Raw genomic sequence first — 26,182 nt, 5'->3', positions numbered from 1 at the left:
ATTTTTAGAGGTAGTCATATAGCCTCAGATATCTTTCCTAGATTCAACTGACCAAGAAGCATTTATTGAATGATAAATAACGGGATCAATATTTACTGACACCTCAATATGTTCAATAAATAAACAAAAGCTGTTTTTCTTATGAGGAAACAGGCTTAGGTTAAGGTACTAGTCAAATGTCACCAAGTCAGTAGCAGAGTCAGGACTTGAACACATGTCTGCTAGACAGCAAAGCTCGTGCTCTGAATCCGTCATGTATCCAAACTCCAGTAGCCTTCAGTAATTAACAGAGTTACCGCTTACAAGTACTGGGTGGGCCAAAAAGTGCCTTAGGTTTAAGTAAAAATAAAAGACATAGTTTTCATTTTCACCAAGAACATTATTGAACAATATATTCACCCTTTTGTTCCACTACCTTCTGCCATTTTTCAGGCAACTTCATAATTCCATCTTCCCAAAACTTTTTAACTTTTTGAGCAAAAAACTGTTCCAGGTGCCTTTCACAGTCTTCCAGGGAACTGAAATTTTTTCCACTAAGAGAATTTTGTAAAGACTGAAATAAATAGAAATCCGAAGGTGCAATGTCTGGTGAATACGGAAGATAAATCAGAACTTCCCAGCTAAGCTGTAACAGTTTTTGCCTCATCATCAAAGAAACATTCGGTCTTACGTTATCCTGATGGAAGATTATACATTTTCTGTTGACTAATTCTGGACACTTCATCGAGTGCTGCTTTCAGTTGGTCTAATTGGGAGAAGTACTTGTTGGAATTGTTTGGTTTTCTGGAAGGAGCTCATAATAGAGGACTCCCTTCCAATCCCACCACATACACAACAACACTTTCTTTGGACGAAGACTGGCCCTTGGTGTGGTTGGTGGTGGTTCATTTTGCTTGCCCCATGATCTCTTCCATTCCACATTGTTGTACAGTATCCACTTTTCATCACCTGTCACAATTCGTTTTAAAAACGCAACGTTTTTCATTACATTTCAGTAGAGAATCGCATGCGGAAATACGGTCAAGAAGATTTTTTTTCGCTTAACTTACACGGAACCCAAACATCAAAGCAATTAACATAACCAAGCTGGTGCAAATGATTTTCAGCGCTTGATTTGGATATTTTAAGTATGTCAGCTACCTCCTTTGTGGTATAACGTTGATTGTTCTCAATTATTGTTTCGATTTGATCGCTATCAACTTCAACTGGTCTACCCAACCGTGGAGCATCGTCCAGTGAGAAATCTCCAACACGAAACTACACAAACCACTTTTGACACGTTCGATCAGTCACAGCACCTTCTCCGTACACTGCACAAATCTTTTTTTGTGTTTCAGTTGTGTTTTTACCTTTCTTGAAATAATAAACCATGATATGCCGAAATGTTGCTTTCTCTCTTCCATCTCCAATATTAAAATGGCTACACAAAAATTCACCAACTTTGATGTCTTCTTTTAAATGCATACTGATATGACAGCTGTCACGTACAATCTAACAAAATGGTTTCGAATGAAGTTAAAGACACCTAAGGGCTACTAGAGCCATGTTACAGAAAAAAAAATGAAACTTTTGACCCACCCAATAGTTTGCATCCCTATTAGAAATATATGCCTCACTCACAAGAAGAAAAAAAAATCAAAGAATCAAATGATACCCTAGCACAATAATGGACCTGTAGAATCTCAGAGAATTTTCAGAATCCCATACCCTGAAACGAGGGGCAGTGTGCTTCCAAGAAGAGGTACGGCCTAGTTGTAAGAAGCTGAGTAATTCAATTACCTCTGGGTTTCAGATTCCTCAACTTGCAAATGGCCTGGTAAACTGAAAAATTCTTAAATTCCCTTCCAGCTCATAAAATCTGGTAAGCCTCATCAGAGGAAGATTTCAGAGAAACTGCATTTTTACTCTTTAAATATGGAAGTAAACTCATCTATTTTGAGTTATAATTAAGTAGATATTCCTCGTATAACTTCATTATAAGGACTCTGCACCATGGTTAAACAATTTCAATCCCCAGAAAATCAGTCCATGTTATAATAGAATCAAGAAAAATAAGACGGGCTTCCATGTATATAACACTGTTTGGTCTAGCTCTGATTTTTCTTATCAACTGCTGGCTCATTCCGTTATATTACATTATGTAGATCTTCAAAATATGTTACTTATAACACTGGGCATTTTCCTGCCAATAACTTCATGATTTTGAGTTTCCAATAGGAAAATCAGGAAGAAGATGAGTATTCTATGTTAAGTCTCATTATTTTTGTCTTAATACACTGTTTTCCAAATTGGCTCAAGAGCTCTAGGTCAAATTCAGATGTTAAATGGAAATTCTACCCTGACTGACCCCTTTCAAAGGATCAGAGTTGGATAAATATGTCACAGTGTCCCTTTGATGATGATGTTTTGGATGAAACACTAATATCAAGTCACTAAATTAAGACCTGGTCTAAGGTTTTCAATAATAAGACTCCATCTTCCTCAGACACCTACCAGTGTGCATTAAACCAGCAAACCTGTCTACATCTTCCACCCCCAGAGCTGTAGCCCCCTCCTCCATCAACTCTCAAAATTACTAATGGATGGGTATTACACAGAAGCTCTTTAGAGGAACACAGGCTTTCAGAAGGTAAAAAAAAAAATCAGGACTATTTTGCAGCATTACACAGAGTGACCCAAACTGACAAACTGACATATAGTATATCAATAAAATATTGCCATAGAGCAATAAATAAGCACAGGAAGTCAGTGGATGACTAGAAGCCACATGAACAATTTCAAGTCTCTTGGGTCCTATCTAGTGCACAGAAGAAGTCATTTATTAAATGAACCTCCAGCCATGTAAAATCTGATATGTAGCTTTGAAGAGTGAGTTACATCCTGGGAAAGTTAGGCTAATTGAACCCATTTATGGCTCTATTTTTATCAATTTAATGAACTTGGCAGAATTTGAAAATGATGCGGGACCTGTGAGACCTCTCTTGTAATTTATAAATTTGGTGTAATTCCTCGCTAAATTTGCCCCCACGGAGTACCACATAACACAGATATTTATTGAAATAGTCCATAGTAAAAATTGGGTTCACATGAATAGCATTCAAATATCAAAATAACATTCAAGAGACCCAGAATTCTGCACCGAATGTAGCACTGCACGTTCACTATTAGTACATTAAGTGGCAACTGCCAGTTAATTACTTACATAGCCACTGACAGATCACCTAAAGCCCAAAAGAATGAAGGCAATGGCCTCGTTCACACTAAGGGCAGACTGGAACTACGAGAACTTGGTCCTCCAGCATTCATGCATTGATGAGAGAGCCACCTGTCATTACTTCTAAAAGAACTAGCTACATTAGTCCTTCTTTCCTCCCACTTTCCAGGAACATATTTACTGAAGAAAGTGCATATTAACATTCTTGCATTGACTTGCACCACTCTCCCACAAGAATTTTCTTTCCTAGACAGATTGTTCATCTCTGTCTACCAAACGTATTTGATCTTTTCCCATCACTAACCATATTTACGTAGCATTTCCTCACCTGGAGCTGAATCTCCTCAACCTTCCCACGTTTGACCCACCCCTTAGAGCCAGCTCTGATCTTGCCATCACCTCCCCTCCTAACCAAGGGCCCTCCCTTTCATTCTGTTACCTTTCTACGTGTGTGGTCCTCTCCACAACTAGTTCATAAGCAGCTTGGGGAAAGAAACCACCCGTTGCCTCTCTTGGCATCCCCGCAGTATGTAAGACTATTTCTTACAACCTGTGCTCACAATTTAGATCCTGGGAGGCTGACTTTGACGGACAGCATCTTCTTTTTGATTAACACTTGGTGTGCAATTGGTCCCAGATTTGCTGGACACGCCACTCTGTATTTGTTCTGGCACACCACTTGCTGCTTTTCAAATTATATAGGGAGTTGGGAGATGACATCAGGTAGATGCCTTTTTAAAGAAGTTTGGCTATGAAGGAAACAATCAAACTAAGTCAACTGCTTAAAGAGGCGCTTAGATCAAGGAAAGTATTATGTTTTATGGACAGGATTTGGAGGGGACTTTAGAGTGTTTACAGATTGCAGAAAAGAGGATGGTGGGCAAGAGAGACCGAAGTGACACCTAATGGAGCAAAGTCTAGGAAACAGTGAGAGACGATGAGATGAAGGGAAAGAGTTTTATGCCCTTTTTTAAGGATACACGTTTGTGCGCTGGAAAAAAAGAAAGGAGGGGCACAGCTAAGTTTTCAAAAACAGCCATTTAGGTGGATGCCCATTTGAAACTTCATGTGTGATGTGAACATGGTCAATAGCCAGCATCATCGCTGGATACTTAGCATGTGCAAAGTTCTCATCATCTACCAGGCACTGTACCAAAGCACTCACGTACATCATGCCATTCAATTACCACCCTGGCACCTTAGCATGATAACACCATGAAGATATTAAATGCAGCATAAACAACTTCCACTAGGAAAGCTTATCCGAAGGGTCATGGTTTTTTACTGAATTGTAACAGGAATGTCTTGGTGCCACTTACAGGAATTGAAGGGAGGTGTTCACAACACGTCTGCCTCCAGAATACTCCCTCTGACAAAGTTCCCACGAGGCAGTTACTGGAGTAACTGGCAGTACTTTCCTGGAGTCGTAATAAAGCAAATGATTCAGTCAGCTGATTCTTTCCACTGTGTGATTAACGGAGGCACAGAACATTACACAGATCACCAAATTGCAGCGTGATTAGGGCGAAGCCCGGAAGCCTTAGCCTGAGAGCCTAGAGGACCGTATATATACCACTGTCCTGAGAAAAAACAGCCTTGCCAGTAAAAATACTTCACTAGAACAGAGTCTAGAAACGGGGTTGTTTTTTTTTATTGTTACTGTTTTGTTTTATTTACTATTTTTCCTTTATTGCACAGGTACACCAAGCATCATTTTAAGTCTTTTTTTTTTAAACAAGGTATACATTACTCAGGTAACCCTTTTATATTTTTAAACAATATTACTGAGAAATACTTGTCACAAAGATATCAGTTACCTGGATATCTGTCACTGATGAGTCTCAGTCATATTAAGTATTTATGTTCTGAGATCATAAATTTAAAAAATATTCCTAATCATTGGGTTAATATACAGAAATGCAGCAAAGCAGAAAGGGTTAACAATAATAATCATAGCACCAAAAATAATAAAAGCTATGGAAGCTATGGAATATTTCATAACATACAGAAAGAAGTAGAAACAAATTAAATGAAATTTTAAAAGCCTAAAACCAAGAAAGTGTGTCTAAGAAGCATGGCATCTCATCAAGATCACTTTACTCAGAACAACAGTGTCCATTCAAACTGCCCTATATTATCCCAAAATGCCAGAGTTTTAAAAAACAAACCCTAAACTCAAGAGGTTAGTCTCACCTCACACCTCAGACACAACTTCACTTATCAGTGCACAGGGAATCTTAAAACAAAATCTAAACAGAGAGGGACTTCCCTGGTGGCGCAGTGGTGAAGAATCCGCCTGCCAATGCAGGGGACACGGGTTCGAGCCCTGGTCTGGGAAGATCCCACATGCATCGGAGCAACCAAGCCCGTGCGCCACAACTACTGAGTCCACGCGCCTGGAGCCCATGTGCCGCAACGAGAAGCCACCGCAATGAGAAGCCTGTGCACCGCAACAAAGAGTAGCCCCTGCTCGCTGCAACTACAGAAAGCCTGCACACAGCAGCAAAGATCCAACGCAGCCAAAAAAAAAAAATCTAATGTAAACAGAGACTGAGACATGAAAACACAGAGAATGAAATGAGTCCTGACAATAACTATAGCATTCCAAAAGAAACAAAGCTAAATTGTGATGAAATTGACTATATATATATTTGTTGCTTTAACTCGTACAGTAGAAAGATTATATTACAGCCAGATTTTATTATTCTATTGAATTCGCATAGATTGAGGTATTCTATCTACCTCGTATCAATAAATAACATCAAATGAAGTAGGACTGATTCACAGTTGGCATAAATTTTTTCTGTATTACTATCAATACTTTCCATGGACATTGCTGTCTGATACCAACACACACCACAATCATAACCGTAAACTAAACGACTGCATATTCGGAATAGGTGGCTGTTAGAAAATACTCACACTAATTGATAATGACATCATGCTGGTATGCACATTACAATGTAAATGAGGCTTCCAGACTCATTTATGGCTCTTTTATTCAAAGTTTAGTACTTATTACTTTTTTTCATGCTTTAGAAGTTTCTTCTTAAGGCTGTGGGATTACTTATTCCTGCTGATTTTGCCCCTTGGAATCGGACCAAGAGTACCAATTTTTAAACTGTATTTTAAAACAGATGCTTACCAGCAATGAAACAGAATTGAAATGTCTAATGGAAACCACATTACTAAAAGAAAACAAGCAAAGAGAAAAACTGATTAACAGATTTACCCAGGCAGCCATTTGGCTTTATTAAAAATCTGAATGACTCTTTGCATCAAAATAGAAGAATAGTTTCCATGCTTTTTTCTGAGTATGTGTGAAGAGAAACCACCCAAATGAACCCTTTTCTTTAATGATGTATGTTGAAAGGTGGCTTAAAATCCATCTCAAACAAGTCTGTAAACTTAAGTGACTTCTCGGGGTCATATGAAAGATCTAGGAATAAGATGCAGAACTCTGAACTTCCCCTGAAGTGTTTGTAAAACTTAGCCAGATTTAGCAAAACCTGGAAAGAAAACAATGCTTGATATAATGCCCAACTTTTCTTTGGCTCCTATTAGAGATGATTCACAGCAAGACCACATGGTTTCCTAATGTCTCAACTCCTTTTTCTAAAAGCTCATGTTTCTAGAGCCTCCATTATTCTCCATTCTTTCTCACTAGAAAGTATAGAGGAAAATTAAAGAAATAGAGTTGGGGCCCTAATGGAGATGTAGAAAAATTTTTCTTTAAGTTACAGAAAGGTGATCAATCACAATATATGGTAGTAAATTTTTAAGTGCAAGAAGGCTTACTTTTGCTGAGTTTTACCCATAAGAACATTCCTCTATGTTTAAAATAATCGCACATTACATATATAACTCATAGCATGTAATTCACTGCCTAAATATTGTTTACCTATTACACTGTTCCTGACGAAGGTGGGAGAAGACTTCATGTGTTTTCAATTTCAAAGAGCTGAATAGGTTTTTTTTTAATTAATAGACCATCTACCAACAATTAATACAATGAAGGAGGAGAAAACACTTTACTACCACAAATAATTTACTGAGATGTAAAATCGGGATCAGGAATGATGGAAACATTAAGAGAAGCAGGCTGTGATGATCTCACCAACTGATATCACTGTAGGCATTTTTCAGTGTACTAGTAATTTGGCAGAGGGATGGTCTGACAGTAGCTCTACACGTTGCTTAGCTGAGAGCTTCCCTTGTAGCATCATACATCACGGAACTGAAAGCATTCAGCTTTGTTTTACAATTCACAATTCAGCCCAGGTGGGCCACTATTACACAATAACTGTGCAGCTGTTAGTATCATTGCCTAAATTGCCCTTCCTTTTTAAAATTTACAGTATAATCTGCTCAACCAATAGATACGAATGTCCAAAAACTCAGCTCTTATTTACCATTTACTCCCTATAAAGGTCCAAAATAACTAACAAATCATTCTCAAAGGAACTCCAATTATTCTGCTTGTTCCCTTAAAGAGTAGAAACGAGTAGAATGTCAGCATTGTAAGAAATACAGTACTCACAACACCTGCTAACAATACATACCGTATAAAGCACTTAGCCTGTAATGCGTTTCTGGAAATCATTTCAGAAATTTACAAACGTAATTTTTGGCCTATCTTCCCACCATTGTAAAGACTGCCATATGCTACAATTTTTATCTGAATTGCACGATTCTCTGTTCCTGATGTTAACGGGGGGGGGGGGGGGGAGTGTCCTACAGACACATAGGTTATGTCAAATACATAGATTTTTGTCAGTTAATGCTCATAAAAATTAATAGCTTCTGCTGAAACTTTCTGAGCCCAATGAAATTGTTCATTTATTTAACTGATCATGTTTGTCTCCATCCAGGAGCTGTTGAGCACATCCAAAGAACTTTGTTCAGTCTGACAAAATGATAAGTAGAACATGTGTTTACTCATTTGTTTTTAAGGCTTTTAAAACATTTTTTTTTTTTTGGATGTTCTAAGTGCCTTCAGAGAGGACAATAAATTAAACAAATTAGTGAGTGAGAACTGAAAGGTCAGACTCAAGTGTAGCCTATGACTTGTTAATAGATAGTAGCTAAAATAACACAGACTACTATTCTGTATATTATACAGGTGAGACTGACTACAAGCTAAAGAAGCTGTTACAGAACCAAAACCTGGGTCCGCTCACCTGCGTGCAGTAAAGTCAAACTACTGACCCCAGGTTGTGGTGAAGGAAAGTGCAGCGTTCATTGCAGGGCCCCAGACTAGGAGTCCAGGACAGCTAATGCTCAAAAAGCCCGAACTCCTGATGGGGTTTCAGCAAAGCATTTTTAAAGGCAAGTTGAGGGAGGAGAGTCCCAGAGTATGTGATCAGCTCATGCCCAATTCTCTGACTGGTTGATGGTGAGGTAACAGGGTGTTGTCACAGGGGTTAACAATATCAATCCTTAGATTCTAGTAGGTCTAGGGGTTATGGTCATCAAGTAGTTAATTCCTTCCATTTGGTGGGGGTTTTAGCATCTGTAAAACAACTCAGGAAAGGTACATCAGGTACTATTATCTAAGTACTTCAGAGAGAAGCTAAAGCAAAGGATATGGGGGAGGGGTCTGTCCCCGGAAGGCGCCATAGGGACAGGCTCCGGATGCGCAGGTTCAGCGGCCATGGCTCACGGGCCCAGCCGCTAAGCGGCATGTGGAATCTTCCCGGACCGGGGCACGATCCCGTGTCCCCTGCATCGGCAGGCGGACTCTCAACCACTGTGCCACCAGGGAAGCCCTTTGCTACTTCTTAATCCTGAGGGAAGAGAGGAAACGATCTCTCTAGATCCTTCCTACTGAACTGGGGCAAAGTCAATTTTTCAGGATTACAGGAGTGAAAATCATTGACTTTCATTCCAAAGAATTCTTGAGTCCCAAGCTTAGCATCAATATTTTGTATTATGAAAATATTACCTCTGTTTTTGATGGCTTTGTCATAGCAACCAGACAGACATTTGAGAATTAGTAGACATATGACAATTAGGATAATGATCAAAATGCACCCTTGCAGTATTTCCCAAAGGAATCTTTCTATTCCAGATGGCAACCAGGACAATAAGTTACGATGCAGGTCTTCTCTACAAATATCTTATAACCAAGTAGCCTTTTGAATTATTCTATTTATTTGGTTTTCAATTTCTCCAGGGGTATTAGCATATATCTAAAGAATCTAGTGCCTTCTGCTGGGAGACTATAGCTTGAGCTGTCTTGTTTATCACTACTATTCCTAAAGTAAGAGAAAGGTTTCATGATTACAAAAGGAGACCTTCAGACAATAAGGTTGCAGTTGGCAGCTGCCAGCATATATTGTTTTGCGAACAGCTAGTGATGTCCTTTAATCTGATACAGTTTGGAAAATTCAAGTTCTCAGCAATACACGAATGTGTCTGAAATCGGGTGCACAATGGCCACCTAGTTTTATCTTGGATGTCTGAACCATAGTTACTTCATTTTGACTTTTAAATCCATTCCCCTCCTCAATGGCCAAAGCAGATGTACAAGGTGTATTTAATAAGCAACCAGTTTGTCGGAAGTATCAAAAATTTTCAAAACACTTGGTCAAATATCATAAAGTACTGAATATTTATTCATTTAACCAAAATGACAAAACATTTCAAAAGCAAATATAGATCACTTCAAAAGTTCACATAATCTGTTATCAAAAGCAGCATTCTAAGAAAATTTCTTTTAACAGAGAGGAACCAAATCTAATCCTACACCGGCCTACTTCTAATAACAAAATCCATTTACCTCATTAAACTTAATCTAATCCCAGCCCGACCATGCACAAAACTCCTTTTTCAGGGCTCTGTTTCTACAAACCTTCCATAACTTCCTGTATCCATATTAGTTGGTCCCTTATTTTTTTATCCAGAAACAAACAACTGTAGCATAAAATTACCTTTTTTTTCCCTTTGACAAAAATGTGTTTTCACACCTGGCATACTGAAATGTTTCCCTTATTATTTGAGCTGCTTTAATTACATATAATTTTAACCCCTAAAAACCTTAATCTCTAGCAAATACCAAGAAGCAAGCAATTGTGAACTCATACCTGTACTTTCCAGTGGGAATGTATGAACATATTTCATAACCTCTATTTGAAATGACCTAGATGTTCAATAAATTTTCATCATTTAACTTAGTAAAACATAAATTGCCAAAAGTCTAGAGAAAGTCTTTTAGACAGACATACCCAAAACATAATTATTTCTAAGAGTTCACCTGCAAACTCGTATTTACCTTTATTTTATACCTTATGAAAATCATACCTTTTCTTTTTTCTTCTGCTGACAAACTCTGTAAAAGACATACTATGAACTTAATGACTTTCAGTAAACCTAGGTACAATAAAAATAAGACATATCTGAGATAGATTTGATACTACACGTACAAAGTCCTAAAGATGCCACCAGAAAACTACTAGAACTCATCAATGAATTCAGTAGTTGTAGGATACAAAATTAACATACAGAAATTTGTTGCATTTCTATACATTAACAACAAAGTATAAGAAAGAGAAATTGAGGAAAAAATCCCATTTACCACTGCCTCAGAAAGAACAAAATACCTAGGAAATAAACTTACCTAAAGAGGCAAAAGACCTGTACTCTGAAAACTATAAGACACTGGTAAAATTAAAGACACAAACAGATGGGAACATATACTGTGTTTTTGGATTACAAGAATCAATGTTGAAATGAACCCAAGGCAATCTGTAGATTCAATGCAATCCCTGTCAAAATATCAATGGCATTTTCCACAGAACTAGAATGATATTAAAATTTGTATGGAAACACAAAAGACCCTGAATAGCCAAAAGAATCTTAAGAACAGAGCTGGAAGAATCACACTCCCTGACTTCAGACTATACTACAAAGCTGCAGTCACCAAAAAACAGACACATATACCAATGGAACAAGATACAGAACCCAGAAATAAACCCATACACACACTTATGGTCAATTAATCTATGAAAAGGAGGCAAGACTATACAGTGGAGGAAAGACAGTCTCTTCAATAAATGGTGCTGGGAAAACTGGACAGCTACATATAAAAAAAAATGAAATTAGAACATTCTGTAACACCACATACAAAATAAATTCAAAACATATTGAAGACTAAATGTAAGACTGGATACTATAAAACTCCTAGAGGAAAACATAGGCAGAACACTCTTTGACATAAATCACAGCAGTATTTTTTGGGTCCATTTCCTAAAAGAAATAAAAGCAAAATAGACAAATAGGACCTAATTAAACTTAAAAGCTTTTGCACAGCAAAGGAAACCATTGACAAAATGAAAAGACAACCTACTGAATGGGAGAAAATATTTGCTAATGATATGACCAATAAGGGATTCATACCCAACATATATAAATAGCTCATACAAGTCAACATCAAAAGAAACTAACCACCTGATTAAAAAATGGGCAGAAGAACTGAATAGACATTTTTCCAAAGAGAAAATTCAGATGGGTAACAGGCACATGAAAAGATGCTGAGCATCACTAATTATCAGGGAAATGCAAATTAAAACCACAAAGAGGTATCACCTCACACCTGTCAGAGTGGCCATCACTAACAAGTCTACAAACAATAAATGCTGGAGAAGGTGTGGAGAAAAGGGAACCCTCCTACACTGTTGGTGGGAATGTAAATTGGTGCAATCACTGTGGAGAACAGTACGGAGATTTCTCAAAAACTAAAAATAGAACTACCAGATGACCCAGCAGTATGTATCCAAAAAAACCAAAAATATTAATTCGAAAAGATACATGCACCTATATTCACAGCAGCATTATTTACTATAGCCAAGATATGGAAGCAATCTAAGCCTCCATCAACAGATGAATGGATAAAGATGTGGTGTATATATATATATATATACAATGGAGTATTAGCCATAAAAAAGAATGAAATTTTGCCATTTGCAGCAACATAGATGGACTTGGAGGGCATTATGCTAGGTGAAATGTCAGACAGAGAAAGACAAATACTATATCACTTATATGTGGAATCTGAAAAATACAACAAACTAGTGAATATAACAAAAAAGAAGCAGACTCACAGATACAGAGAACAAACTAGTGGTTACCAGTGTAGGGGAGGGGGGAGGTACAACCAATGCTCCGGCAGTCAGAGATGCAGCCGTGTGACCATGCTTTATCTAAAAGGGAGAACCCCAACTAATGCCCCATCGGAGATGAAGCCAAAATGACTGTCCAAAAGGGAAAATCCCAACCAATGCTCTGCCGTAGCCGAGGGCAATGCAATAGCGAAGGATACGGTGGTGTCATCACACGCGAGAACCATTACTCACCAAAGACGTCTCAAGCGGCCAATGCGAGTGCCTTGTTTTCTTCACCACAGAAGCTCTTCACCAAGGACGCCAATGTGGCAGCAAGAGCTGGGGACCATTCCTGAGGAAAAGATGCTTAGGTAGCTGCTGGACAGGTCCTGGGAGCCACCACTAGTCAGGGTCAATGTGCCAAGGGGAGACATCCACTCGGGACCGTGGCCCACTTTGGGTACCAAAATTATTACCAAACCAAACTTGGGTCCGCTCGCCTGTGCGCAGTAAAACCAATCTACTGTCCCCGGGTTGTACTGAAGCAAAGTGCAGCGCTTCTTGCAGGACTAAGAGTCCGAGACAGCTAATGCTCGAAAAGCCCGGACTCTTCCAGCAAGTCACTTTTAAAGGCAAGCTGGGGGCGGAACGAGGCAGGGTACGTGATCAGCTCGTGCGCAACTCTCTGATTGGTTGATGGAGAGGTAACAGGGCGGTGTCACAGGTGTTAACGTTATCAGTCCTCGGGATCCCAGCAGGTCTGGGGCTATGGAGCTCGTGGTCATTAAGTAGTTAATTCCCTCCATTTGGTAGGGGTTTTAGTACCTGTAAAACAACTCAGGGAATGTGCATCAGATACTATTATCTAGGTACTTCAGAGAGGAGCTAAAGCAGAGGATATGGGGGAGGGGTCTACCCCAGGAAAGTCCCATAGGGTCCTGCTCAGTTACAAAGACTTCAGCCAATATATTCTCTCTTAACTAGTCTTTTTGGCAACTTTCGTGGGATTTATCAGAAGGGGCACATGTTTCTCATGAAATTTCTGCAATATCATGTTTAAAATCAGTTCAGAAACAGATTTACTCAGCCTTGTGCCTTATATGCATCTTCCTTTATTGCTCACACTGGCCAGGTGGGCTCAATATCTCGTTTTCTTACTGAAGTAATGTTTCCCTCTGATATAAGTATTTCTACTCTAAAGTATTTTACTAAAAAGCCTATGAACATACCTGACACAGTTTGTGACTGTAATCTCAATGAGCAGTCTCTCAGTTTGTGTTATTAAAAAGTTATCTGATCCTGATTCTGTTGTTTTCTGCTTCTCCAAAACAACTTTTCTTCATTAATTATTTATTTTATATATATGAAATGTGTTCACTGCCCAAGGACTTCTGGGCTTGTGCATAAAATTTAAACTAATTCAGCAGCTAAAATCCCTCAAACTAAAATGAAATTACCAAGTTAATGGAGCAGTGTAATCAACCCAGAGTTAATAAATATGGTGTGGCCTTAATAGATGCCATAAGAACAAATGTCAATACATATTGACAATTTGCCACGTGAAAGCATGACATTTATTATGTTTATATTCACGTTGTCACACATTTATTATTTTTATGGTCCAGCTCTACTGAGTGCATTGGAAGCATAGTATTGGGCCTTATGGAAATAAAAGAAAGAAACAATTTTCCACTTTCCAAAAGTAAGTTATCTAGGATTTAAAAAATAGCACACATTGAAAGTTCACCAGAGGGGTTAGACCATCAAAATGCACACACTCCCACTAACATACAGTGTGAAAATGTGCCTTTAAAGCTGATACAAAAACAGGAGTCTGGAAGAGAGGTTTTTAGCTATAAACACACTAGATGGTGTTTTTTGCACCTCTTTGGGTCGTTCATTCTTCAGTGGGGAAAATATTTAAACTCGTGGGAATCTGTTTTTTGCATGGAAGCACATAATCCTTTGGAGCAGACATGGCTGGCTCTTAACTTCTCCTAAAATCTGCTTATCAACATCTGCTTGCACAGCACGTTCTGTATTTCAGATTCTGAATTCAAGAATGAAAGTGCTCCCCAAAACTGATCGCAGAGTGTATGGACCCTTTAACTTAAATATGCTTTACCAAATTCTGCCTAATCCCTAAACTAAATGAAGAAAGAGATGCAAGGACCTCACACAACCAGCCACGTCGCCTTTTGGATCTCATTTTTCATAAGCTTCTTGTTTATATATTCAGAGAAACAGTGATAAACTGCCAGAAACAGAGATTTGGCTTTTACTTGGGTAAAAAAATTAAAAATCACATTATCGATTATTTTCATTAACAACACTGAAATGCTTTGAGCTTTCTCTAACAAAGATTTTTGGTGACTAAGCCAATGTTTTAGAAACAGGGTTTGGGCAGTGGAAACAAAATATTTTTCGAGGGAAGATATGAGAAATCCTCCATGAAGAATCACAGTAAGTAGCTCCAGGAGCTTTGGGTACAATGGTTTGTGGGTAATTGAACTTCAAAAAAAAATTTTTTTTTAAACTTTGGTTGATAGTTGTTGAAATGGAGTGATAGATACACGGAGGTTCATTATACTGTTCTCTGTACTGTTGTGTAAATATGAAATTTTCCATTAAAAAGTAAAAAATAATGCCTCTTTATTATGGAAAATTTGCAAAGTACAAATAAGCAAAAAAAAGACAAATCACACAAAGACACCACCTATTTTAGTGAACATTCCTCCAGTTCTTTTACTAAATATGTTTATAATACATACTATATGTATTATACATATATATTAGTATATGTATACAGACAGATACATAAATGAATATCATGCTGTGTATATCTTTGTGCTGTGCTTTCTTTTTATTAATCATGAACAATTTCTCAAACATGATACTTCATAACCATATAGAATTTCATTTTATGGATCTAACAATTTAGCTTTGCCCCATTATTTGACATTATTTTATTTCTCTCCCCAACCCCACGCTTATAAACAATGTTATACCAAAAATTACAGATGAGTTTTTCAGATATTTATGATTATGTCCATAGGACACATTTCTAAAAATGTAATTTCCAGGTCAAGGAGTATGCGAATCTTTATGCATATTGTCATATGAACTTCCAGAAACTCTATTAATTCACAGGCCCACAAGAAGTACCTGAGAATTTTGATTGGCAAGAGATACTATGATTGTTTTAACTTGCATTTCTTTTCTCTTTATTGAGGTTGAACCTTTTTCATGCGTTTCTTTTCATTAATGTTTCTTCTTTTAAAATGTGCCAGTACACACCCTTGTCTATTTTTCTAGTTGGGGCATTTTTGTTTTTCTTATTACCTCAATCCATTTCAATAATTCCACTAATTCAATACAAATTTTGGGTTAATATTTTTTCTCAGTCTTTCCACATGAAGACATGGCTTCCATATAAATGTAGCTAGTTTCAACATATTAATCAACCTCTGAAGATAATTTTCTCTAGTGGCTAAAGTAATACTCATGGAAATAAATATTATGAATGCCCACCTCTCATATTCCTCGCAGAAAACAACTTACATTCTGCCTACATAAGAAGGTGAACTTTAGGTGTAAGTCCCCAAGTGAGTTGAGGGGTCAGGGGTAAAGTTTGGAGACCTGTAGGCACAGCAGTGGCAATCTCAAACTCAAGTGAATTGTCCCTTTACCACCAACACCCCAGCAATCACCTCCTTCCAAGTTCAGTCACCTAAAGTCAACGACTGAGTAATGAAATCATGAAGGTTTTTATACTATTCTGTTTCCTTGATGTCACGATTATATAGATTAAAATAAATGAGAGAAAACACATTGTTTATTGGAATATTTATATTTAAAAATGGAGCAGTATTTCCTAGTTTCATTTAGGGCAACTATGGGCACAGTCTACGTTATTTCCTAATTCCCTAGGTAATTGTCACTATAGAAACTACTTCCATGTTTATATCAATAGATTTCAACCTATACCCCCTCCTACTGAATTTTTAAAAATTAAGCTTCAATATGTAAATAGATGAAAGTATTATATTATTTATATAAATGTATGGTATATAGTCTATTTTAACATGCATTTATTATAACTATAAACATATTTACTTAGTATAACATATATTTGTTTCTAACTATAAAAACTAACATAATGAGACTATTCCAGCCATGTCAGTCTCAATATTGAATTTATTCCAATATTCTGACTTGGCTTCATAATATTAATTTAAAAACTTGACCTACATTAAGTAATTGCAGATGGTAGATTAAAATAAAGAAAAAGCTTCCCTGTAGTCTCAGGATATTCTTTGATTAAGTAATTCAGAGCTTAAAATAAAAGCAATTATATATATATCTCAATTATAAGTCAGGCAAAAAAGCATCTGAACCTAACCAATGGTGCTAGAATTACCATTCATATGACATTATATAAACATGTTATTTGTTCTTTTTTTCAATGAGTTGTCAATGATTCCACTATGATAAGAGCACACAATCAGCAGACATTCCCGATCCTACCTTGTGCTACACGAACTCTTTTACAATTTTATGTTGAACAGGCCTGCTAACACCTGAATTTTCTTAATCATGCAAAATTTAAACATTCCTAGACAATGAAACATTTGTACAATGTTCAAATATATGCACAGAAGTGGGAAAACATTTGCACGTGTGCAAAAAGTACCTAACCCTTCGTTTAATAGGTTGAGACCCTCCAATATGTCAACATGTGAATTATTATATATTTGAGTACATGGTTTAAACCCAGTTTTAAAGATATGGCTAACAATAGATGCTTTGAAAAATGAATGTGAAATCAAATGTCACTGCAACCTCCAAATACAGTTAGGAAACCACTGCTTTGAGACACAGTACAGGATGCACAACGTGGCCCTTGATCAGATAGTCCTGAATTTAAATTCCATAGCCTCCACTAAATAGCTACGTTACACGGGGTAAATAATTAACTTCTTGAAGCTTCAGTGACTATATCTGTTATGAAAGTTAAATAAGAAATGCACAGAAAGCAGTTAGCCAGAATGCTAGATATGATAATGGTGATGATAAGCTTGCTCAGTTGTCATCTCTTTCCAAGGCCTATCCTGACCATTCTACTTGAAATTTCAATATGCACAGATTCTCCCAACCCCACACTTCTGATCCCCCTTCAAGCTGCTCTGTTTTTCTCCATAGCACTTATCACTTTCTAATAAACGATTAACCATCAACCAGTAGGATATGATTTCCAGTCAAAGAAGCATCACATATAATATCAGGCTCTTTGCAGATCTTAAGTTCTCAAATTTGCATAGACAAAAAGCCTTCCAATATACTAATTAGTGGGTTCTTATGTCTTGAAATGGAATCTAGGTTTAGTACCTCATTAAAATGGAATTTTTGAGCAGACAGAGAGTTTTTGTCTTTTTGTTTTTTCTGTTTAGTCTTCTTGATATCCTGTAACTTGAAAACTGTGATGTAAAATTAATAATACATAAATACTGTGATATAAAGTCAATATACCTTATATTACATTAGGGAATAAGAGAGGGAAGAAAACACACACACACACATTCATAATTAAGTAAGTAGAAAATACTCACGACAATTATAATCTTTGTTTCTGTAACTCATCAGTGGTGGTAGCATTTATAACTACCTTCTTCCACCACCTGTTGCATATTCTTTTTGCCTTCAGCAAGCACTTCAGCTGGTCATGGTTTCTTATCTGGTGGGGTGACCTAAACCTTCATTCCTGAAGGGTCTGGGCCATTAGTAGTCCTGCCTGGATTGGGTTTTGGTAGTTTTCTATTGACCTTAATCACAGGGCCTGGTAATACTAACAGAGGCCCTAAGGGGTCTCCTATATACAAGATATACTCTTCTTTACCTCCGTGGTGGAGTAGTAGCCCAATTTCCCCTTGGTAGTCAGGGCCAATCACTCCAGCCAACACTGTAAGTCCCATCTTTGCCTGTTGATTCAGAAGTATGGGGTTCAAAGTGGCTCGGTGGCCGTCTTAACATCCAGTTCAATGGAATCATTGTTGTGTCTCCTCCTAGACGCATTCCTCCCTCTGGAACTAAGACCTCTAGGCTAACAGAGCATAAGGACATGGGAACAGGAAGCAAAATTTTGCCAGTGGGTCATTAAGGTAATAGTTGTGCCACTCCCATTTCCACTCCTTGATTCCTGGACCCATGAATCCTGACTGTGGGAGAAACAATACTATATATTGGATGCTGATTCAGAGCATGTACAACCATCTGGATAACCTTGCCCCAGGCCTGCAAAGTAACTGAGTCTTCAAAAGGCCATTCCACTGTTCCTCGATCAAAAGCAATGCTATGTGGAATACCATGACAGTGGATTCTGATGATTAAATGAGATAATGAATGTTATTTTCCTTCCCTAGAACCATAAACACGCGTATACATCAGAAATGTTTAATAACAGTAATACTGTGTGTTTGCCAAAGTGATCATTTCAGCCTATGAATGCTTTGGGAAATTATATTGTACTAGAATTTTCAGAGATGAAGTTTCCTTAGAGATTACCTAATGGCTTTCAAACTTTTTAAAGCTCAAAATCCTAAATTCACAAGAAAGCTATTATGTAAAACAGGTAAAATTAGACTTGCTATATTTAAAAGTAGAGTGGGGCGGGAGGCAGCGCAGAGAAGGGGGCAATACTTGCTCAGCCAAGGCCCTTCCCAGAACCCCCAGGATAAATTTTCTCAAAAATATCTTCAGAGTGCAATGGAGCCCCTGCCATTAATTAAATGGCACCCGGTCACTTTTAGGCAGTCTTAGGAGGAAAAAAAAAATCAGTGAAACTGTCTTGATCATACATATTTCACAAATGTAAAACGTTGGATAAATTTTGAGTTTCACAAAAATTGTTTATGACTAACTCAAATCATGTGTTTAAAGATTCTGCTTGCGCTTCAGGAATTTGCATCCGTTTGCCTGGATGAACGTTCTGGAAGCGGTGCAGTTTTTTTCAGGGGAAGCATTTTCACTTAAGGTGTGTATCGTTGCTTAGGTTTGTTAACTTGTGTTTTGCGTTAAACTACTAGTCCATAAATATGGATCAAGGACTCAAATGTAGTTCCCTGAGGTGTAAAAGGAGTGGTAAAAATACTAACATAAATGCTACAATAAAGAACAATTTTTAAATGAAAATAATTAATGTGCAAATTATAAATCTACACATGCAGGGAGAAGTGAATCTGTGAATGACATGCATTGTCACAAGCATGCTCCCCTGCCAGGCGTGTCCCTCCCGGTTTCCAGGTGAATTCCCCAACACCACAGGGCACAGGGCAGGTTTTACTGGGAAAGGTCAAACCCTGAAGGATCAACAGGAAGCGAAGAGGAAGGCACTGCTCCTCCCCCACACTCCCTCATCATCCATGGAGAGGGATGGCGGGGCCCAGGTGATCTGTTATTTTGCCTTTTTCATAGGGCAAGTTTTAAAGAAGTCTTGTCAAGCCTGGGACAGACAGCTGCCCAGGACATGGATAGCACAGGACCCATGGGGAGTTCTAATCCCCCCTGTTGGCTGTGAGTCCTGAGGCAAACCATCAGTTCCTCCACATGCAGAATGGATGGCAGTGAGATACAGTCTTACCTGGGTAATTGCTCAAGGTCACTTACAGACAGTACTGCTCATTGCACAACAACTAAGTGGAGGACAGCAGTGGTGTTGATCAAGCCAGGCTTAGTCTTCCACATTAAGTGTTTTGGAGTTAATTTTTGCTGATGTCAGCCAAGGTACCAACAGGAAACAGATGGCACAAAGGTGGGAACTGAGGGAATTTTGGTAACGGAGCTATGTATAAACACGACGGCAGACATCAGGGAAACCAACAAGGGATGGGGAAGCAGCCTGGGGCTCAGCAGCAGGAGGCAGCCATCACTACCCCTAGGCCTGAAGAGGGGATGGAGGGGCAGAGGGGCCAGCAGCAGCAGTCAAGTCCTTTGGTGTAGGAACCCGACCACTCCCAACTTGTAATCCTGCAGGAAGGAAACAGGAAGAATAAATGACCCTGACCTCACTTTCCTACCATTGATCTGATGGTGTTCCCACTGGCCAAACCCAATCACAAGTCTGAGGGTGAGGAACTTGGCAAATCCAGCTGATGGGTCAGCCTTCCAGGGTACAAGGTCAAGTGGAGAAGGCAGGAAGTGGACATTAGGGACAAACAGAGAATGTCCACACAGCAAGGAAGACAGGACCCAGGGGCAGCCCTTGAGACGAGAGCTTTAGGAGAGCAAAGGAAGTGAGAGACCAATTGCAGGGCATGGAGTGGTTAAAGAGAGGTGATGAGTAAGAGACCCTTTCTTTTTTTTTTTAAAGATTATCAGGAAGAAAAGGAACAAGTTACAAAACTGACTTAAAGAGGGCTCTGGGGGACTTCCCTGGTGGCACAGTGGCTGGGGATCCGCCTGCCGATGCAGGGGACGCGGGTTCGTGCCCCGGTCCGGGAGGGTCCCGCGTGCCGCGTGCCGCGTGCCGCGGGGCGGCTGGGCCCGTGAGCCATGGCCGCTGAGCCTGCGCGTCCGGAGCCTGTGCTCTGCGGCGGGAGAGGCCACAGCGGTGAGAGGCCCGCATACCGCCAAAAAAAAAAAAAAAAAAAAAAAAGAGGGCTCTGGGTTAGGAAAAGAGAGTATTTTCTGATTTGGGAAAAAGACAGAATTTTCATCTGAAGGGCCTAAGGATCCACTATAAAGGGAATAACTGGAGAGAGAAAGAATAACAGATATGCCCACCATGGGAGAGTATAGAGTTTTGAAGACAGGACACAGTATTACATGAACAAGGTCAAAATCATACCAACTGTTAATTGAAAATCATTACACTCCCCTCCCCGCCACCAATAATAGTCAGTCATAGAATGCATTCTACTGCAGTAGGTTTACTATGCCATCTCCTAAAAGTGCTTTATTAAGGTGAGACTTTAAAATGTTCTCAAATATATCTTAAACAGATTAAAGCACTTGATTGAAATGAGAAGACCAGATTTGAGAATTATGTAAAGGTTAAGAAAATGAAATATATTTCAAAATTGATTAGCAATTGGAATACTTTCTTGGCTAAAAATTAAATATGTAACAAAGAGTGAAGGCGATTATTCACAAATTAAAATGCTTCTTATAGTTTTTCTTTCTACAACTAACAAATGTATCTGAAGGCTTGAATACAGAGTGTTATCTAAATTCCACCTCCACAGTTTTGTGGTCTCTCAGTACTATTTCCAATTGGAATTTTTCCAGCCTGATCCTCTTAGACTATCACGGGTGTCACCTAATAGATTGAAGACCTCAGCAATCACAGTGTTAGAACTACTACTATGTCATTAATCTCATTAGTGACATTATTTCATTTATTGTTAAAGAACTTCACTTATACTTAAAATGAGCCAGTAACACATAAATCATGAGTGGAGTAGAAACGTTTCCCTACCCTAAGAAGACAGCTGAAATCTCACCATCGGTTTTCATTGTCTTATGTCGCCACACCAGACCATCAATACCCATTATAAAATTATCTAGCCCTTTCCTAAATGTTTCTCTGGTATGGTTTATTTTAAACATCCAATACCTCAATTGGTAAAATTATGAAAATATCCCTCTTCAAGAAAGTGTGATTCCATTTGTAAAATCTGCTACTCATAGGTTTATAGGTGTGTAGATTGGAGTACTTTCATTAGAACAAGGGCCAATCCAATTGAGCAAATAATCGTATCAAGCTACCCCATATTTCACTGTGACGTGCTAAAAGTCAGAGGTCTTTTAAAAGAAAATAATTGTAAACTACCAGACCCATATGTTTCCTTTTCTCTGCTAGCCTTAAAACAATAAACCAAGATAAGGAATGGAATTTTCAGGCTTCGGTGAGAAGCCTTTATCTTCAAAAGAGACTTGAGAAGGAAGGCTTAGCTGACCTTTCCATGTAAGAAAGCATATCACCTACTGAGATGTGTCTTTCTTGTTGGCACCTCCGTACAAAAGAAGTGAGAAGCTAAAATCAGCTTCAACTTGTGCAAATTAAAAGTAACCTTAAGGCTAATGGGTTTTCAACACCACTCCTTACTGGGCAAAAAAATTGTGCCCCGTAAAATTAAATTACCTCCTCAAAACTGACTTCTCCAATAAATTATGATATTAAATACAGTAAAATTGAAATTCCTACAAAACAATTCCCCCCTCCCTGGGGTAACCCTCCTGTCACTGTTAGAATTGATTCCATCTTTAATGGAGTCCTCCATCTAGCTCCAGGGTCCAAAACCAAAAAGGGGTGAAGAAAACATAAAAACTGTCAAAGAAATGGCAGAACAATTAAAAGCCAGGAAAATAAATCAGACATTTGAGAAAACTAGAACTACAGTTTAGAGCAATAAATGCCTTAGCAATGTACCAAAGGCTAAATTTAAAGAATGTGAAGGGTTCTTACTTAGCAGAAGATGACCCGTTGTTTTCCATTTCTTTGAAGTAGTGATCAGAAGGAAAAAAATCAAATAATTAAGCATTGTAATGAGTTTGTAAGGTGGTAGCACTTAAGTATTAACTCTGGCAATCACTAAAAATTGACTATATTTTCACTAACTGAGGAAGTCTAACATAGTCCTTTTTAAACAGTGTTAGAAATCATAAACTCATTGCTGAGTGAATATTCTGTACTAGGAGCTAAACCAGTTTCTTTACGCATGAAAATATCAAGGGAAGGAGGACTCCACAGTCCACTTAAAAGACTAATCAAACATATACAAAAGTAGAGACAATTCATAAACACCAGTTAGTACAAATTGTGTGCAAAATCTTAACAGTAAGACAAGGAAAGGCACAATTATCATGAGGTTATATAAAGCTAAAGTGTTCAATTTGGTTTGAAAGGCAGTGGGCAAATGTAAGAAGTCTATGATGGAAATATTATTTTGGCAGGTGTTGTACAGGATGGACTAAAGTCAAGAGAAACGTACAAACTAATACTAATCCTAATAATATCTGACTACAGGTACCAGATACTATTCTAAACATTCCCATATATTAACATGTTAAATCCTCACAGTAATGCAATGAGGCGGACACTGTCATTATCTCATTTTACAGAAGGCGAAAGTGAAGCATTTAAATAATGTCTGATTTTTTGCAGTAAGCTTCCTGCATAGCAACTCCCACACAGGTTAATATAAGCAAAGCACATTTCATTATCAAAGAAGGTACTATCATCCAGAGAAGACTACTGATACTATTACTAAATGTATTGTTTTTCAATGTTTTTATTACGGAAAACTTCAAATATATATAAAGTAGAAATAATAGTATAATGACCACACCCCCTCCATGTACCCAGTATTGATTCTTCCACTATACCTCCACTCATTATCCATCTACCCCTCATGATTTTGCAGTAAATCGCTGGCATTTTACCATTTCATCATCACTAAATCTTTCAGCATGTTGCCTCTAGAAGATAAAGACGGTTTTTCCTTGTAAACATGACAATAACCTCCTAACACTTTAAAATAACAATTCCTTAATATCAAATATCAATCAAGTGTCAATTCCAATAATATATCTCACTTTAATACTTATTGAGAACTTGCTATGTGTTCGCAGTGGTCACTTCCACGTACACTAGTTCGTTTAAATTGCCTTCTTTTTTTTTTCTTTTTTTTCTCTCTTACTAAAAGGAACGAGTCTGTCTCTACTCGGTGATTCAAGGCACCGCCGTGGGCCTTCCCGGCAGAGCGCCCCGCAGCGGCCGGACCCGGGTCTCTCGCTCCCAACGCCACCGGGTCCCAGCCCTCTCCCAGCTGGGGACGCGGTTCCGGACCGGAAGCCGCTGTGCGTGGTGCTCACTTCCCCAGCCCAGCGAACCCGGCCCCGCCCCGGTTGCCCCGGCGACGAGGGGCCGCTGTGCGGCGGCTGGATCATGGCGGCGTCTGTGGGGACGACTCCCGGGGGGACGACCCCCGCGGGGATGACTCCGGCGGGAACCACGCCCGAGTCGGAGGTACGCCGTCCCTGCCCGGTACCCGCGACCCCCGAGCGCCCGCCCCCTGCCCGCGGCCGAGGCTGGTCCCGGGGAGACGCCTCCCGCCGGGGGTTGGGTGCGCGGACCCGAGTGTCGGAGGATTTGGGAGCGGGTCCCGGGCGGCGCGGGCTCCGGGGGAGTGAGAGGGGGTCCCGGAGCCACCGCCCCGCGCTCCCCGAGCCCTGCCGCTCGACGCGCCTCGTGCTCTCGAGTGTAAACTAGAAATCCTTCCGTTGGACGGTTCATTCGTTGCCCCAAAGGGCTCACAAGTACGCCCTTTTCCCCGATTCTCAGCACTTGAAAGGGAATTCTGGCAATCTTGAATGGGCCCGACTCTTTTGGAAATTACTACTAATTCACTTCAGATGATCACAGTTCCTGTTGCTCAAAAGCTGTCGTGGAATAATTACTCTTCATTGGTAGTGGGTAGATTAATATTTGAAGGCCAGTGTTTCCCTTATTATTTTGCTGTTTCTCTAAATAATAAATACATAATAGGAGATGGGACAAAGGAGGAACGCCTGGAAAATCGACCTTCCGGTTATGACTTAGTTGCTCATCAGCCCCTTGTTTTTAGGAAAAGTATTTAACGTCCTTGGGCCTCCAGTGGTTTCCTGTGTAAAATAAAGATTTTTCCTCAGGCCCCTCCGAACACCAGTTCTCAGTAATAAATGGGTTCTAGGTAACTTGAGTTACTCACAAGCTTTGTATCCTGAGATTTTAATTAAGAATATATACCAGATATTACTAAAAAATGTTTAAACCTTCACATACTTGAGTCAGTCATGTGGTCCTAAGAAGTTTTTTCTTCTGTTTTTTTAAGACTCTGAAGGTGAATAATGTTATAATTAACATTGCTAGGCTCAACTTCCTTATTTGTGTAAATAACATTTTTTTTGTACAGAAGGTATGTATTAGCTGCAGTTTTATAAATGGGGAAACGCAGAGCCAGTGAATTCAGTGCCTTGCCCAGAGATGTGCAAGTCATTCCCAAGCCATTCTTCCCAATACTGTGTGCAGACCACTGAAGCATGCGGATTCTCCTATGAGCCTTTTGAAATTAGCATACATTAAAAATACATTTTAGGGCTTCCCTGGTGGCGCAGTGGTTGAGAGTCCGCCTGCCGATGCAGGGGACATGGGTTCGTGCCCCGGTCCAGGAGGATCCCACATGTCGCGGAGCGGCTGGACCCGTGAGCCATGGCCGCTGACCCTGCGCGTCTGGAGCCTGTGCTCCGCAAGGGGAGAGGCCACAAGAGTGAGAGGCCCACGTACCGCAAAAAAAAAAAAAAAAAAAAAAAAAAAAAAATACATTTTAATGTGGTAAACTGGTTCCTAACCCAGTTACTCCCTTGTGATCTCTAATGTTAAGTAATACAGTTTCAAAAGTGGCATAGGAAATTTCCCAATTAAATTGTGTTATTTAAATATATACAAAAACTTACTTATGAGAATGGACAGTTGTCAGTGTACACCCACATATATAGTTTCCCATGTAGATAATGGCCTTTGTAAGAAAGACTGATAATTTGGGGTTAATGAGCCTGCACTTCGAAAAAAATACCCCATAATTTTTCTTTTATTAAAAGATGAGAAGAAGTGCCATGTTCCAGGAAAAAAATAATCACTTTTTATAATGGACGAGTCAAACGAATACATATAGACGTTAGGTGATTATCTGCCATCTTAACCCTGTCAGTGGGCACTTTTGTAAACTTCTTGGAGAAGCAAGTATTCCCCATGACAATCAATAGTCTTTTAGTAACAAACCGAACAAATCAAGTTGGAATTTGGACTCACTTAACTGTGCTCATTTACTAA

The 26,182-nt window shown here is 39.0% G+C and overlaps 1 protein-coding gene across 2 annotated transcripts in view; it reads left to right on the top strand.

The window, feature by feature from the left end:
• Nucleotides 1–24,019: 24,019 nt before the first annotated feature.
• Nucleotides 24,020–26,182, top strand: part of CABCOCO1 (ciliary associated calcium binding coiled-coil 1) — a 128,272-nt gene continuing 126,109 nt past the window's right edge. For both annotated transcript variants that reach the window (XM_060034942.1, XM_060034943.1), the window contains exon 1: nucleotides 24,020–24,340. In XM_060034942.1, the coding sequence (XP_059890925.1) occupies nucleotides 24,260–24,340 (81 nt within the window). In that variant the 5' untranslated portion in view covers nucleotides 24,020–24,259. The remainder of the gene's footprint in view (nucleotides 24,341–26,182) is intronic.

The sequence above is a fragment of the Delphinus delphis genome, chromosome 16 (assembly GCF_949987515.2).
Source record: "Delphinus delphis chromosome 16, mDelDel1.2, whole genome shotgun sequence".
In the NCBI taxonomy this organism is placed as follows: Eukaryota; Metazoa; Chordata; class Mammalia; order Artiodactyla; family Delphinidae; genus Delphinus; species Delphinus delphis.
This window is presented reverse-complemented; position numbering and strand designations above follow the sequence as displayed.